The 15,381-nt window shown below is 36.4% G+C and overlaps 2 protein-coding genes and 1 non-coding gene across 3 annotated transcripts in view; 2 read left to right on the forward strand and 1 right to left on the reverse strand.

The window, feature by feature from the left end:
- Positions 1-1,551, forward strand: part of LOC107623452 (eukaryotic translation initiation factor 4B2) — a gene marked incomplete in the record, with an annotated part of 5,475 nt that extends 3,924 nt beyond the window's left edge. Inside the window, 2 exon segments of the mRNA XM_016325714.2 lie at positions 1-382; positions 1,163-1,551. Coding sequence (XP_016181200.1) covers positions 1-382; positions 1,163-1,187 — 407 coding nt within the window.
- Positions 14,414-14,486, reverse strand: TRNAR-ACG. The gene has a single exon. It is a non-coding gene; the product is annotated as a tRNA-Arg (tRNA).
- The window catches only part of LOC107622920, a 7,325-nt gene continuing 6,381 nt past the window's right edge, over positions 14,438-15,381 (forward strand). The window contains exon 1 of the mRNA XM_016324999.2: positions 14,438-14,735. The gene's annotated coding sequence lies outside the window, so the exon portion shown is untranslated. The remainder of the gene's footprint in view (positions 14,736-15,381) is intronic.

Here is a 15,381-nt window from a genome sequence, read left to right on the forward strand (position 1 = left end):
GTGATGAAGTAGACACAACCAATAAAGAATCAATGTTACTTCAGAAAGAAAGGGAGCTGGAAATTCTTACCCGTGATTTAGATAACAAAATTCGATTTGGGCAAAAAGCCATTGAAGGTCCAGGCTCGGCAATAGGAAGGACTACTGGTTTTCCTGATAGACCGCCTTCTCAATCTGGCACGTTTGAGGATTCTAGAAGTGTTGATTCTGCAGACAGACCTCGATCCCGTGGCACAGGAGATATGTGGCCACGTTCTAATGAGGGCAGAGGACCGTTACGTTCTAACGAGGACAGAAGACCATTACGTTCTAACGAGGACAGAGGACCATTTCAAGGTAGCAGGGACAGAGGATGGTTTCAGAATAGCAGAGACTTAGATAGGTGAGATTACTCTGTGCATTGTCTCATATTTTATGATTTTATCTCTCCATTCTTGCCCCTCCTAGTAAAAATTTGCTTGTTCCTTCTGCAATTTATGCCTGATGGTAGAAGCTAAATTTGATTTTCATCAAACTTTGATGTAAAAGGCTCTTCTTACACTATTCATACGATTAACACTATTCATACACCAAACGGTTGATGTTAATTAATAAAGAAAATGCATGTTGTTTGTTAAGAAAATGCTGGTATAAAAAATAATAATTATAATAAAGGGTGTAGATGTAGTGGGATTGTTAAAATAGTCAGATAAAAAATAAATTTTCTGCTAGGAACTACCCCTATATTTTCAGCATAGTGTGACATTTACTTTGGATCAAGCTTAAACCCAACACATTCCCTTCCTGCCTTTTGTTTTGTTCCATTTTTCTTTTTGGCTGGCAGGTTTGTTTTGAATGCATTTTGTCTAATTGATATTGGTATTGCAGAACTGAAATATCTTGTCGGCAATCTGCATATTACCGTTTCTTTACATAGGAAATTGATCCTTTAATGTTTCTTGTTGACATGTGTAACTCTACAACTTTCAACAAGATCCCATCCATTTAAAGTCTCTGTACACTATATTTATGAAGAAGAATTCTTGATTACTTTATTAAATTATACAGAGAGTTGACAATGGCTTCAATTCAATTTTGTTTATTCTAACCTTTTATTCTTACTAAATTATTTCACTTTTGGTCTGAGAAGTCATTTTAAATGCTGTTATTTGTTTAATTACAGGTCCAGGTCAAAAGAGAGGTGGTGAAGGGAGTTTTGTGTTGATGAGAGTTATCTTCAACTTTTGATAACACGAGAATCTAATACTATTTTGTTTTATCTTTTCTAATAGTTTTGTTCATTCACTCCAGGAATTGGAGCAAGAATCATTTGGTACTGGTACTAGAACTCCTGCCTTATCTATTGTTCCTTCTGGAAACATTGTAAATTTATTTATTCAGTAATTTTTAGGAGCCTGTAGTTTCATTAGGATCAAATTTCTTATTAAAGATTATTATGGAACTCGGTGATTAAATGTGATATTTTTCCGAGTCTTGTATCAAGACAATATCTGCCGGAGTGATTTTCTGACGCAACTAATCATTCAAAATGCAAGTGGTTTGGTTTCAATATTTCTCAATTCTCAAGATGCGATCTGTGAGTTGCTGTGATGCAATGATGTATTCAACTTGAATTTTTACTGTTGTTGAAAGACACAATTTGGGAAATACCAGTACTTATACTTCATTCCTATAACTGATAAATCATGTGAATTAGTTACCTTATATTCATTTACTTTTTGTAATCTTTATTTGTACACCTCTACCATATATTCATTTACCTTTTTCTCTTTTAACCTACTTTTTTTTCTCTCTCAAAACATTCTTGAAGTCCTCTTTTTATTATTGTCATTGTGCATAATTGTTTAAAAGATTCTCAACATTTTTTCCAGTGTAAACAAATTTAAGGTACATATAGCAAGGTTATAAAACGCAGTTCAACTAAAAATTTAGTGAACAACATAAATTTCGAGGTTAATAGTAGTCCCTGTGAAAAAAAGACATTATTTAAATTCGTCTTGTCCATCAAAGATTAAAATTTAATCATATTTGTTCTCGGTCACTCCATTGATAGTTTCCTTTAAAGATTGATGATATAAAATGTTAATCTACAACATATATAATACCTGACATGTCTAATTGAACATTGACCAAATATGTTTATGAAAATTTATCAATTTAGTTATTTTTTTCAATTACAAAAATTCTATTTTCAATATGACCTAGTGACTAAAATGATAGATTTCCATAAACATAGTCCAATTGGATATGTTAGGGGTCATGTATGTTATTAGTTAACATTTTATATTATCAATCGTTGACGAAAATTGTAATTAGAGTAATTGAAGGATAAATATGATTTACTCATTTGAAGTAACAATTTGATTTATAAAATATTTCAGAGACGAATTTACAGAAGGTCTCGTTTTTCAGGAACTAATTTGACTATTAACTCATAAATTTTGTGAGCTGCTGTTACGACACTTGTAGGAAAATTTATTCGAGTCACCGTTCAGAAATCTCTCTTCCCACCCAATAATTTTATTTTTATATAAACTAGCGGCTCAAAAGGCATGCTTTTTAGTATTAAAGTATATTTTTATTATATCCTCTCATCGTTATCATATTCTATCTTTTTTATTACCATTAATTGTACATTTGTCTATCTATTATGTTTTGTTGTTTCTCTTTTGTCAATTGCACGATAAAATCATCAAAATTTAACTGACTTTTCTTTTACTATTTATACAAAACAAAAATAAGAATCATAATGATTGTAATAATAAAAGCATAGATTTAGCAAATTTTGAGACGAAGAAAGATTTGAGATTCACCATAAATTTATAAATTGCAGCGTAGTAGCAGAACCTTTTCCTTGTGTTTTGGATGAATTATGATTAAGGTTTCAATGTGAAAGACTTTTTAGTAAATTATACGAGAGATTTTCGATTGATTAAATTCAAAAAGGAGATACGTTCAGTCGTTTTTTTATTGTTCTCAAAAAAATATTTTTCGTATGTTTTTATATAATTGTAAATTAATGAAATGTGTTTTTCTAATTATGAAAATTATTTTTTAATTTTTTTATATAATTGTAAAATAACAAATTTGTATACATAGTTTAAGATATTGAAACTTTCTATTTGATTAAAAAAGAGATTTTAATTTCAACATGCTTTCTACTATCAACTAAATATAAAATTATTAGTGAAGGTTGTTCATAGGCTTATTGGTGCACGGAATTGCAATCACACATTTGCAATTCCGCACAACTAACCAGCAAGTGCACTAGGTCGTCCAAGTAATAAAACCTTACGCGAGTAAAGGTCGATCCCACGGAGATTGCCTACTTGAAGCAAGCTATGGTCATCCTGTAAATCTTAGTCAGGCGGATTTAATTGGTTATGAGTTTTGATAATTGAAAGATAAATAAAACGTAAATTAAAATAAAGATACTTATGTAATTCATTGGTGGAAATTTCAGATAAGCGTTTGGAGATGCTTTGTTGCTTCTGAACCTCTGCTTTCCTATTGTCTTTATCCAATCATGCGTCCTCCCTTCCATGGCAAGCTGTATGTTAGTGGATCACCGTTGTCAATGGCTACCATCCGTCCTCTCAGTGAAAATGGTTCAGGTACGGTTTCTGTACGGCTAATCAACTGTCGGATTTCTCGTCTCGGATGAAAAATACCAGGCACAGCTACCATACGGCTAATCATTTGTCGGTTCTCACTTGTGTCGGAATAGGATCTCTCTATCCTTTTGCACACTGTCACTGCGTCCAACATTCGTGAGTTTGAAACTCGTCACAGTCATCCCGTCCCAGATCCTACTCGGAATACCACAGACAAGGTTTAGACTTTCCAGATCTCAGGAATGCTGCCAATTGGTTCTAGCCTCTACCACGAAGGTTCTAATCTCACGGATTCGAATGCTCTGTTGTTAGGAGAGGCAAGTCAGATCCGTGGATCAGAGACCCAAGAGACTACACTCCGCCTGTCGTCCAATGACTACGTTGAACATCATGTAGACCGCTTGTGGTTGTCAGGCACGCGGATCTTGGCTAAGCGAGTAACGAAGATAGTGGGTGATTGTCACGGGTCACCCCTTCAATCTGACTTAACTGAATTAAGTACGAGAGTATATCTTGGAGAAGAAGTAAGCGTGAATTGAAAGAGAAACAATAGTACTTGCATTAATTCATGAACAGCAGAGCTCCGCACCTTAATCTATGAGGTGTAGAAACTCCACTGTAGAAAATACATAAGAGAAAAAGGTCTAGACATGGCCGTGTGGCCAGCCTAGAAATGTGAAAAATGGCATAAGATTAAAAGGTCCCAAGATCGATGCGAATACAATAGTAAAAAGTGCTATTTATACTAAACTAGTTACTAAGGATTATAAAAAATAAGTAACTAAGTGCAGATAGTGCAGAAATCCACTTCTGGGGCCCACTTGGTGTGTGCTTGGGCTGAGCATTGAGCTTTACACGTGCATAGGTCTTTTCTAGAGTTAAACGCCAGCTTGGATGCCAGTTTGGGCATTTAACTCCAGTTCTAGTGCCAGTTCCGGCGTTTTACGCCAGAAAAGGGTCTCTGGCTAGCGTTTAACACAAGTTTGGGCCATCAAATCTCGGGTAAAGTATGGACTATTATATATTGCTGAAAAGTCCAAGATGTCTACTTTTCAACGCAATTGAGAGCGTGCCAATTGGACTTCTTTAGCTCCAGAAAATCCACTTCAAGTGAAGGAGGGTCAGAATCCAACAGCATCTGCAGTCCTTTTTCAGCCTCTGAATCAGACTTTTGCTCAGTTCCCTCAATTTCAGCCAGAAAATACCTGAAATTACAGAAAAACACACAAACTCATCGTAAAGTCCAGAATTGTGATTTTTGCATAAAAACTAATAAAAATATAATAAAAAGTAACTAAAACATACTAAAAACTATATAAAAACAATGCCAAAAAGGGTATAAAATATCCGCTCATCGCAACACCAAACTTAAATTGTTGCTTGTCTCCAAGCAACCAAAAATAAAATAGGATAAAAAGAAGAGAATATACAATAAATTTCAAAATATCAGTGAAGCTTAGTTCCAATTAGATGAGCGGGACTAGTAGCTTTTTTGCTTCTGAACAATTTCGACATCTCACTTTATCCTTTGAAGTTCAGAATGATTGGCATTCATAGGAACTCAGAATTCAGATAGTGTTATTGATTCTCCTAGTTTAGTATGTTGATTCTTGAACACATCTACTTTATGAGTCTTGGCCGTGACCCTAAGCATCTTGTTTTTCAGTATTACCACCGGATACATAAATGCCACAGACACATAACTGGGTGAACCTTTTCAGATTGTGACTTAGCTTTGCTAGAGTCCACAGTTAGAGGTGTCCAGAGTTCTTAAGCACACTCTTTTTGCTTTGGATCACGACTTTAACCACTCAGTCTCAAGCTTTTCACTTGGACCTTCATGACACAAGTACATGGTTAGGGACAACTTTATTTAGCCGCTTAGGCCAGCATTTTATTCCTTTGGGCCTCCTATCCATTAATACTCAAAGCCTTGGATCCTTTTTACCCTTGCCTTTTAGTTTAAAGGGTTATTGGCGTTTTGCTCTTGCCTTTTGGTTTAAAGAGCTATTGGCTTTTTCTGCTTGCTTTTTTCTTTTTTTTTTTCGCCATTTTTTTTCGCAAGCTTTGTGTTTTTCACTGCTTTTTCTTGCTTCAAGAATCAATTTTATGATTTTTCAGATTATCAATAACATTTCTCTTTTTTCATTATTCTTTCAAGAGCCAACAATTTTAACATTCATAAACTTCACTCTAAAAAATATGCACTGTTCAAGCATTCATTCAGAAAACAAAAAGTATTGCCACCACATCAAAATAATTAAACTATTTTCAAGATAGAATTTGAAATTCATATACTTCTTTTTCTTTTTCAGAAAACATTTTTCATTTAAGAAAGGTGAAAGATTCATGGAACATTCATAGCTTTAAGACATAGACACTAAACACTAATGATCATGTAATGAAGACACAAACATAGTCAAAACATAAAGCATAAAAACCGAAAACAAAAAAGAAAATAAACAAGGAGATTAAAGAACGGGTCCACCTTAGTGATGGTGGCTTCTTCTTCCTCTTGAAGAACCAATGGAGTTCTTGAGCTCCTCTATGTCTCTTCCTTGCCTTTGTTGCTTCTCTTCCTAGAGGTTTCTCCGGCCTTAGGTGCCATTAGTGGTTATGAAAAGCAAAAAGCTGAGCTTTTCCACACCAAACTTAAAAGCTTTGCTCGTCCTCGAGCAAAATAAGATAGAAGGGAGTAGAAGAAGAATGATGCAATTAATTATGAAAACTTATTACTCCCTTGTGTCATTCTGGCGTTAAACGCCCAGAATGCTATCCATTCTGGTGTTTAACGCTCACTTGACTGCCTCTTTGGGCGTTTAACGCCCAGCCAGATACCTTGGCTGGCATTAAATGCCAGGAATACTTCTTTACTGGGCATTTTTCTGAATGCCCAGAATGCTGCCATTTCTGGCGTTAAACGCCCAAAATGCTGCCTGCATGGGCATTAAACGCCCATTTTGCTATCCTTACTGGCGTTTAAATGCCAGTAAGCCTGTCCTCCAGGGTGTGCTATTTTTGATGCTGTTTTTTATTCCACTTTAATTTTGCAGCTGTTTTTATGACTCCACATGATCATCAACCTAAAGAAAACATAAAATAACAATGGAAAATGAAATGAAAAGTAATTAACATAGATAAATAAGATTGGGTTGCCTCCCAATAAGCGCTTCTTTAATGTCAATAGCTTGACAGTGAGCTCTCAGAGAGCTTCACAGAGACTCAGAGCTTAATGGTGGCCTCCCAACACCAAACTTAGAAGTTGAGTGTGGGGGCTCTGTTTGACTCTGTATTGAGAGAAGCTTTTCATGCTTCCTCTCCATGGTTACAGAGGAAGATCCTTGAGCCTTAAACATAAGGTAGTCCTCATTCAGTTGCAGGACTAACTCTCCTCTGTCCACATCAATCACAGCCCTTGCTGTGGCTAGGAAGGGTCTTCCAAGGATGATGAATTTATCCTCATCCTTCCCAGTGTCTAGAATTATAAAGTCAGCAGGGATGTAAAGGCCTTTAACCTTCACTAAGACATCTTCTACAAGTCCATAAGCCTGTTTCATTGATTTATCTACCATCTCTAGTGAGATTCTTGCAGCTTGTACCTCAAAGATCCCTAGTTTCTCCATTACAGAGAGTGGCATGAGGTTTATACCTGACCCAGGTCACACAGAGCCTTCTCAAAGGTCATGGTGCCTATGGTACAAGGTATTAAGAATCTTCCGGGATCCGGTTTCTTTTGAGGTAATTTCTGCTGAACCAAGGCATTCAGTTCAATGATGAGCAATGGAGGTTCATCCTCCCAAGTCTCATTACCAAATAACTTGGCATTCAGCTTCATGATTGCTCCTAGATACCGAGCAACTTGCTCTTCAACAATATCTTCATCCTCTTCAGAGGAAGAATACTCATCAGAACTCATGAATGGCAACAGTAAGTTCAGTGAAATCTCTATGGTCTCTGTATGAGCCCCAGATCCCTTTGGTTCCTCATTAGGGAACTCCTTAGTGGTCAGTGGACGTCCATTGAGGTCTTCCTCACTGGAAATCACTGCCTCTTCCTCCTCTATAGGTTCGGCCACTTTGGATATATTGATGGCCTTGCACCCTCTCTTTGGATTCTCTTCTGTATTGCTTGGGAGAGTACTAGAAGGGGTTTCAGTAACTCAAGTTGGAAGAGGAAGACTTCTCCCAATAATTCTCTTCTGTATTGCTTGGATGCGCTCGATTTTACTGAAGAGTTTGTTCTTCCTGGTAGTAAAATTGGTATGGATGACGATGCCATTCTAAAAAATATAGAGCAGTTGTTGAAGGGAGGAATTTGAACTACCACATTCTGTACTTCTTTAATGAAGAAGGTGAAGGAAGCTCCCCCCCTAATTAGTGATCAGATGTTGAAAAGTTGGGAGAGCAGGTGAAGTCGGCTGAGTAGGGGTGTGTTCAGGCATTTTTCTTAGAGAAAAAAAATTGTGGTTAGAAATACCCGCCTCTTTCAAGAAAAGATAAATCTAAACAACGAATTTGAGGCACTGAAGGAGAGATACGAAAATTAGTTGATGGCTCAACTAAGGACTTGGACGAGGCTGTGGAGAACGTGAAGGCTCAAGTCCAAGTTCTTGCTCTTGATCTTGACCTTTCTATCGTCCATTCTAACAAGATGATTATCGACAGGCAGATTATTGAGATTCCTGGAGATGATGACGATGCCACAGTCTTTGAGAACTTAAAGGCACTGACTTTCGTGGCTGGGTCAAGCTCTTCTGTGGAGGTCGGGCTTTCTCCGGCTGAGTTAGGGGTTTTCGATGCTACCTTGGAGCCCAAGGTTGCAGAACCTGTAGTTGCAGCGCCAGAGTCCGGTCTTGAGGTCATCATGCCCAATCTAAAGTCGCCAATAATCAAGCTACCACCGAGTATACTCCTTCCTCTTACTTTTCCTTTTCTAAAGTGGTATCCCCGGTTTGGGGGCTTTTGAACAATTAACTTTTGTAGTAGTTTGATGAACACTTTTTCCCTTTTTTGGGTTTCTACTTGATGTTGCCTTAATGTTGCTTTTGCTATTTTTCTGTCATTTAGTACTACATATGCTTTTTGTTTTCTTAGTGTAATATTTTGAGAAATCTAGTTGTTGATTGTAGCTTGTTTTATCCGAGTTGTTTGGAGATCTTCCCCTTCGTTTACATAATTTGTTCTAGGTACAAGTCATGTAGTTGTTTGTTGATTTGATTTCGTTTAACTTGCTATTTCTATTCAAGTTTGCAATTTGTTTTAAGTACAAATTGTTCAACTTAGTATATTTTCAGTCATCGTTAGCCGAGTAGTGTACTTGAGTACAACCTATTTTTATATGGGTCACCTATTTGGTACTGGGATTTGTACCAACTTGTTTTAGTACATGCTATTTCAAGAATGAGACTTGTAGTTATTGGGGTATGACCTTGTTTGCCTCGTTTGATGTGAGTAGTTTTAAGATTTTACGATTTGTTCTTCCTCAAACCGTTTTATTGAAGACATGACCGACTTGTTCCATTCGATCAACACAACTTGTTTAAATCAAGTTGCACTTCTTCTTACTTTACGAGTTGTTTTGATACAAATCAGTTAGAGCATATGGTTTTTTTTTTTTTTACTTGACTCATGAGTTCGAGTTGTTTTTAATTATCAAGTTGTATCATAACTATTGGTCACCAAATCAAACCTTATCACTTTATCCGAGCGACTATTTCAAGGTTGGCTCATGATTTTCGCAGTTTGTCGAGCATAAATTGGCGCCATCTCTTTAAAAAAATGTAGAAAACGTAGAATTTGATAAAATATGCACTTTTATTGATATTAGTGAATGGGTTAGATCTTTGATATTTTATACTAAGAGTACACCAGGGAGTAAGATGTGCTTTCTAGCTGTAGTATCTTTTTATATTGGAAGCATGTCATCACCTAGGCAGCTCGTTGCCCCTTAAGTCGAATACCTTGTAGCCTTTTCCTAGGACCTCGATAATATTGTAGGGCCCTTTCCAGTTTGGTGCTAGCTTTCCTTCGTCTGACTTCTGTACCCCAATATCACTTCTGATCAAAACGAGATAGTTTGGCGAAGTTCCTTCTGATAACCTTCTTGTTGTACCTTTGTAGTCATCCTTTATTTCAGAGCTTCTTCCCATACCCGGACTCTTTCTCAAACTTCTAGTAGGACGTCGAGTTCTTCTTTCTGTGCCTAGATATTTCTGACTTTGTCGTAAAATCTCACTCTTGGACTTTATTCATTTACTTTGACGGGAATCATAGCTTCCATAGTATATGCAAGTCGGATTAGAGACTCTCCTGTTGTAGATTAAGGAGTCGTTCTATATGCCCAGAGCATTTGAGGAAGCTCTTCGAGCCATGCCCCCTTTGCTTCCTATAGCCTCTATTTTAACCCAGCCAATATGATTTTGTTGGTAGCTTCTGCTTGTTTGTTAGCTTGGGGATGTTTAATTGAGGTGAACTGATACTTGATTTTCAGACTAGCTACCAAGCTTCTAAATGTTGAATCAGTAAATTGGGTGCCATTATCAGTAGTAATGGAAAATGGCACTCCAAATCTTGCCATAATATTCTTGTACAAGAATTTTTGACTTTTTTGAGTTGTGATAGAGGCCAGTGATTTTGTTTCAATCTACTTGGTAAAGTAGTCAACCCCTACTATGAGGTATTTCACTTATATGGGCGCTTGAGAAAATAGATCGAGCAGATCTAAATCCCATTTTGCAAAAGTTCATGGTGAGGTAACATTAATGATCTCTTCTAAAGGTGCTAATGAAAATTTACATGTTGTTGACAAGGCAGACATCTCTTTACGAAGTTGACTGCGTCTTTCTACAAGGTTGGCTAATAGAAACCAGGTCGTAACACCTTTTTGGCTAGTGATCTTAATCCCAGATGGTTTTCACAGATGCTACCATGGATTTCATCTAGGACTTCTTCAATCTTGGAGGTCAGGACACACCTTAGCAGAGGTATGGAGATCCTTCTTTTGTAGATTATGTTTCGAACTAGAGTGTAGTTCTAAGCTTCTTTGATTAATCTTTTGGCTTCTCTTTCATCCTAAGGAAGGATGTCGAACTTGAGATACTCTATGATGGGAGTCATCTATCCCAAATTCATATTTGAGATTGTTAAGACGTCCGACTTGTCAACTTCCTTTGATACTGAGGGTGACTGTAGTGTTTCTTGGATCTGGCTCTTATTATTACCTCCTGACGTTACACTGGCTAGCTTAATTAGGGAGGATGTCAACTCAGCCGTTCTATTCTCGGGTTATATGCCTAACCTCTGCTTCTTGAAACTTGACTAGCTGAGCTAAGGTTTTTTCTATGTATCTCTTCATGTTGAGATTTTTAACTTGGTAATCACCATTTACCTAGGAGGTGATTACTTGAGAATCACTGAATATGATTACCTTCAATGCGTCAACCTCGTCAGCCATTCGGAGACCAGCCAATGCGACTTCGTATTCAACTTGGTTATTGGAAGTAGGGAAATTAAATTTTAGAGAGAGCTCTAACCGAGTTCCCCCATCATATTCCACTAAAAAGTCAGCCAACTACTATGACTTTATGGCTGTCTGAGGTTCATACTTCAAGTCGAACTCGGACAACTCTACAGCCCACTGTAGCATTTGTCCTATAATGTCCGTCTTCTGTAGGATATGCTTCATGGGTTGGTTAGTGCGAACTTTGATGGTGGGGCTTGAAAGTAGGGTCGCAGTCTTCAAGAGGCAACTACTAAGGCATATGCCATGTTTTCAATCTTCTAGTCTTTGAGCTCGGCTCCTTATAGCACTTTGCTAGTGAAGTAAACAGGCTTTTCACTGGCTTCAACTTCTCGAACTAATGCAGAGGGCACTGCTTTATTAGCCTAAGCTCTTGATCTCCCTTTATAATGGTTATTCCTTCATGAGGGAAAACTTTCATGCATAGGTGGAGAATGGATAACACCACAGTAAGTCGGTTCAGGGTTGTCCGACCTATCAAAGCAATGTAAGCTAACGCGACATCTACTTCAATGTAATACATGCTCATCGTTCTGGTCTTGGGATTTTTGCCAAAGGTTGTATAGAGTGTAATAAACCCTACAGGACGGATAGAAAGATCGCCTAGTCCAAAGAGAGCTCCCGGATATGCTTTTAGATCATTTTCTTCCAGACCGAGGTTATCGAAGGTTGACTTAAAAAGGATGTTCGCGGAGTTTCCTTGGCCAACCAACGTTCTGTGTAGTTTGGCATTGGAGATAATTATGGTTATTGCTACTGGATCATCATGACCAGGGACGATGCCTTTGCCATCTTCTTTTGTGATATTGATGGTGTGCAACTCGGGTGCTTCTTCTGTGTCACCGACCTAGTAGACTTTCTTCAAGTGTCTTTTTCGGGAGGATTTAGTGATTTCTCCTCTTGCGAATCCTCCATCTATGATATAGATGTGCCTTTCAGGTGTCCTTGGAGCTCACTCCCTCTTTTTCCTGTCAGGCTCTTCTCTTTTTCTTTTGTAAGTGTTGTCTGAGTTCTTAGTAAGATATCTATCTAATCGTCTTTCTCTAACCAACTTTTTTATCATATGTTCCAAGTTGTAGTAATCATTAGTAGCATGGCCATAAAATCTTGTGGTATTTACAATATTGTGATTGATTTTCTCCTTTCTTGTGTTTGATTTGTCTTGGAGGAGGTATTTACTATATGCATATACTGTTGTGTGGTTTGTTGGACTGTAAATATAATTTTAAAAAATTAAGCACCAAAGTCTTGGTTAACTCTTAGTACTGACTTTTATATATATATATATGGAAAAGTTTTTTTTTGTTTTTTTGGTATTTTATATATGGACAAGTTTTAATTGTTAATAACATTGCTAATACCTATTTGGCGATTCCAAGAGCAATAATTCATGGATATTTTGGAGAAATATTTTTTGAAGGAATGAGATATATTAGTAACATTTATATATAAAAAATCGAGATTAGGTGATATAACCCAAGGTCTTCCAAAAGTGGAATAGATATTAGAAGTTTGTTTGATTGATTCAATATCGATTAATCTAGGGAAGAGAGTTGACGCTTGGAACGAACATATAACCAATATTCTCGGTATTCCTTGGGGATTCTTTATTTGTACTGAGCTACCTATTGTCTAAAGTCGAATTTCTTTGGTTAATGAAATCCAAAGGGTTTGTGGATCCCAATGAGTGGATATACATAATAGACATATTGAGATTATCGTATGTTAAATAAAATCAAAAGTATTGGTTTAAGAAAATGGAATGTCTAATTTGTTTTCACCCAACGAGTTAATTGGATTGTTTTGAGCTGAACGAGTGGGATATGCCTTAGAAGAAGTAATTTGTTACCGAACTCTATTATTGGGAATAACAAAAACATCTTTAAATACCCAAAGTTTCATATTCGAAGCGAGTTTCAAGAAACTACTAGAGTTTTAGCAAAAGCTATTCTCCGAGGTCATATCGATTGGTTGAAAGGTCTAAAAGAGAACTTAGAAGAAGTAATTTGTTACCGAACTCTATTATTGGGAATAACAAAAACATCTTTAAATACCCAAAGTTTCATATTCGAAGCGAGTTTCAAGAAACTACTAGAGTTTTAGCAAAAGCTGCTCTCCGAGGTCGTATCGATTGGTTGAAAGGTCTGAAAGAGAACGTTGTTTTGGGGGGAATGATACCCGTTGGTACCGGATTCAAAAGGGTAACACAGACTTCAAAGCAAAGACAACTTATTAAGATTGTTCTAGAAAAAAAGAATTTGCTCATATATATATATATATATAGGTTAAATACGATTTTGATCCCTAAGATTTAAGCCAAAATTTTATTCGCCCCTAACCATTTTTTGCATTCAAATTCGTCCCTAAGATTCAACTTGATTTTAAAATCGTCGGACCAAAATAACATTCTCTAACAACTCTTGTCCAACAACCTTATTCACTAAAATATTCAGTTTCTCTTATTCTTTTTCTTTTTCTTCATCCAAAATTTATGTTTTTGCTTCTACAGATACTAAAATAAATTTAAATAAAATTATCATTAAAAAAAATAAAGCATCATCAGTGACAAGGATTTTCACAATATCAACAACAACAATGAAAGTTTTAAAACAGAAGCAGAAGGAACAAACAAGAAATACTAACAGCAGCAACAAGACACATCAACAAGGCAACAAAAAAATGTAATAAACAAGAAATAGAAGCAAAAATGAGTACCAAAGAATCAACAAAATTAAAAAAATAAATAGAATTGGAATCCTAATTTAAAAGTGAAATAAAGTAGAAGTAAAACGAGTAGAAGCAGATCTATACTAAAGAAGCACAAGCAGAAAGAAGAAACTGCAAAGTAATGATGATGCGAGCGATGAGTGGTGAGTAGCGTGGAACAGCGGCGAGCGAGCGAGGAACAGCGTAGCAAAGCTAGCTGGGAAACAACAAACTGGAGGAGCCACCTACGCGATTCTGACTCCGCCGTCTGATCTGCTTGTCTCAACGCTATCTCCACTACGCTTGGTCATGGACATGCTGGCATAGGAGCAGAAATGGCGACAGTATCACGCGACATCTCCCTTGCTGGCGTCGTCATCACCTTCGTCTTCCTCGTGCTTCTCTCTTTTTTGTTGGTATTTTTTTTTAATTTTATAATTTTTTATTAGGAGTAATTTGATACAAAATTTTAAAATTTAAGTAAAAAAAAGTGATTTTAAAACTAAATTAAACCTTAAAAAACAAATTCGAATGAAAAAAAAATCAGCCTATAAACTAATAAAAAATCCTAAAGACGACTCCACTGGGGATCGAACCCAGAATCTCTGGTTCCGTAGACCAGCGCCTTATCCATTGGGCCATGGAGTCTTTGTATTATTTGAACGTGAGACATAATTATGTAACTCTGAATATTTGTTCGCTCACACGCTTACACAGGATCAATCGAAATAACCTACCCAGAAATACCCACCCCTCTCTCTCTCCGAAACGACGGCGTAGAACACAAACGCCGATTGTCACTTCCCTTCCTCTTCGAACCGGTCAAGCCAGTTTCCATCGTCGTCAAGCTAGTCGCCGTCCAGCCTCTGTCTTCGAGGTCCCCCTCTCTCGTCGCCGGTAAACACTGCTGCTTCAATTTATGTTGTTGCTGATTTTCTAAAATAATGCTTGATGGTTGATTTGAATGATTGTTGTTAATTTTTTGCCGAGTGAATTTGTCGGAGTTAATTTTGCTGATGGAATTCTGAGTTGGAGTTGATGGTTTGAATAGTTGTTAATTTATTAATTTTGTGTATTTATGGTAAAGGCATTCTCAAATGGTTTTTGTTAATTTTGCCCACCATATGATTTCCTATACTTTCTCAAATTGTAAAGGTTATCGGTGGCCCTCTGGCTTGTGGGTGTGTATGATAGTATCAATGGCAGTTTTTTCCAACCCAACTTTCATTTAGGTGCCTTTATAATTTCATTCTATTGTTATTTGACACAAATATTTCTCATCAATTTTTTATTCTAACTTTGTCTTACTTTAATTTTAAAAATAAGAACATCTGATTAAAGAATACGATTTTTTAATATGAAAAAGATTATCAATTATTTTATCAATCATCAATTATTTGTTATTGAATCATCTTTTATTCTATTTACTAATATATAAAAGGTATATATGTTAACATAACAGAGAAAATAAGGAAACATAATTAATAAAAAGTACATAAAATTTAATGTTTAAATTTATTAGGTACATGATGAAATATGAAAT

The sequence above is a fragment of the Arachis ipaensis genome, chromosome B10 (genome assembly GCF_000816755.2).
Source record: "Arachis ipaensis cultivar K30076 chromosome B10, Araip1.1, whole genome shotgun sequence".
Taxonomy (NCBI): Eukaryota; Viridiplantae; Streptophyta; class Magnoliopsida; order Fabales; family Fabaceae; genus Arachis; species Arachis ipaensis.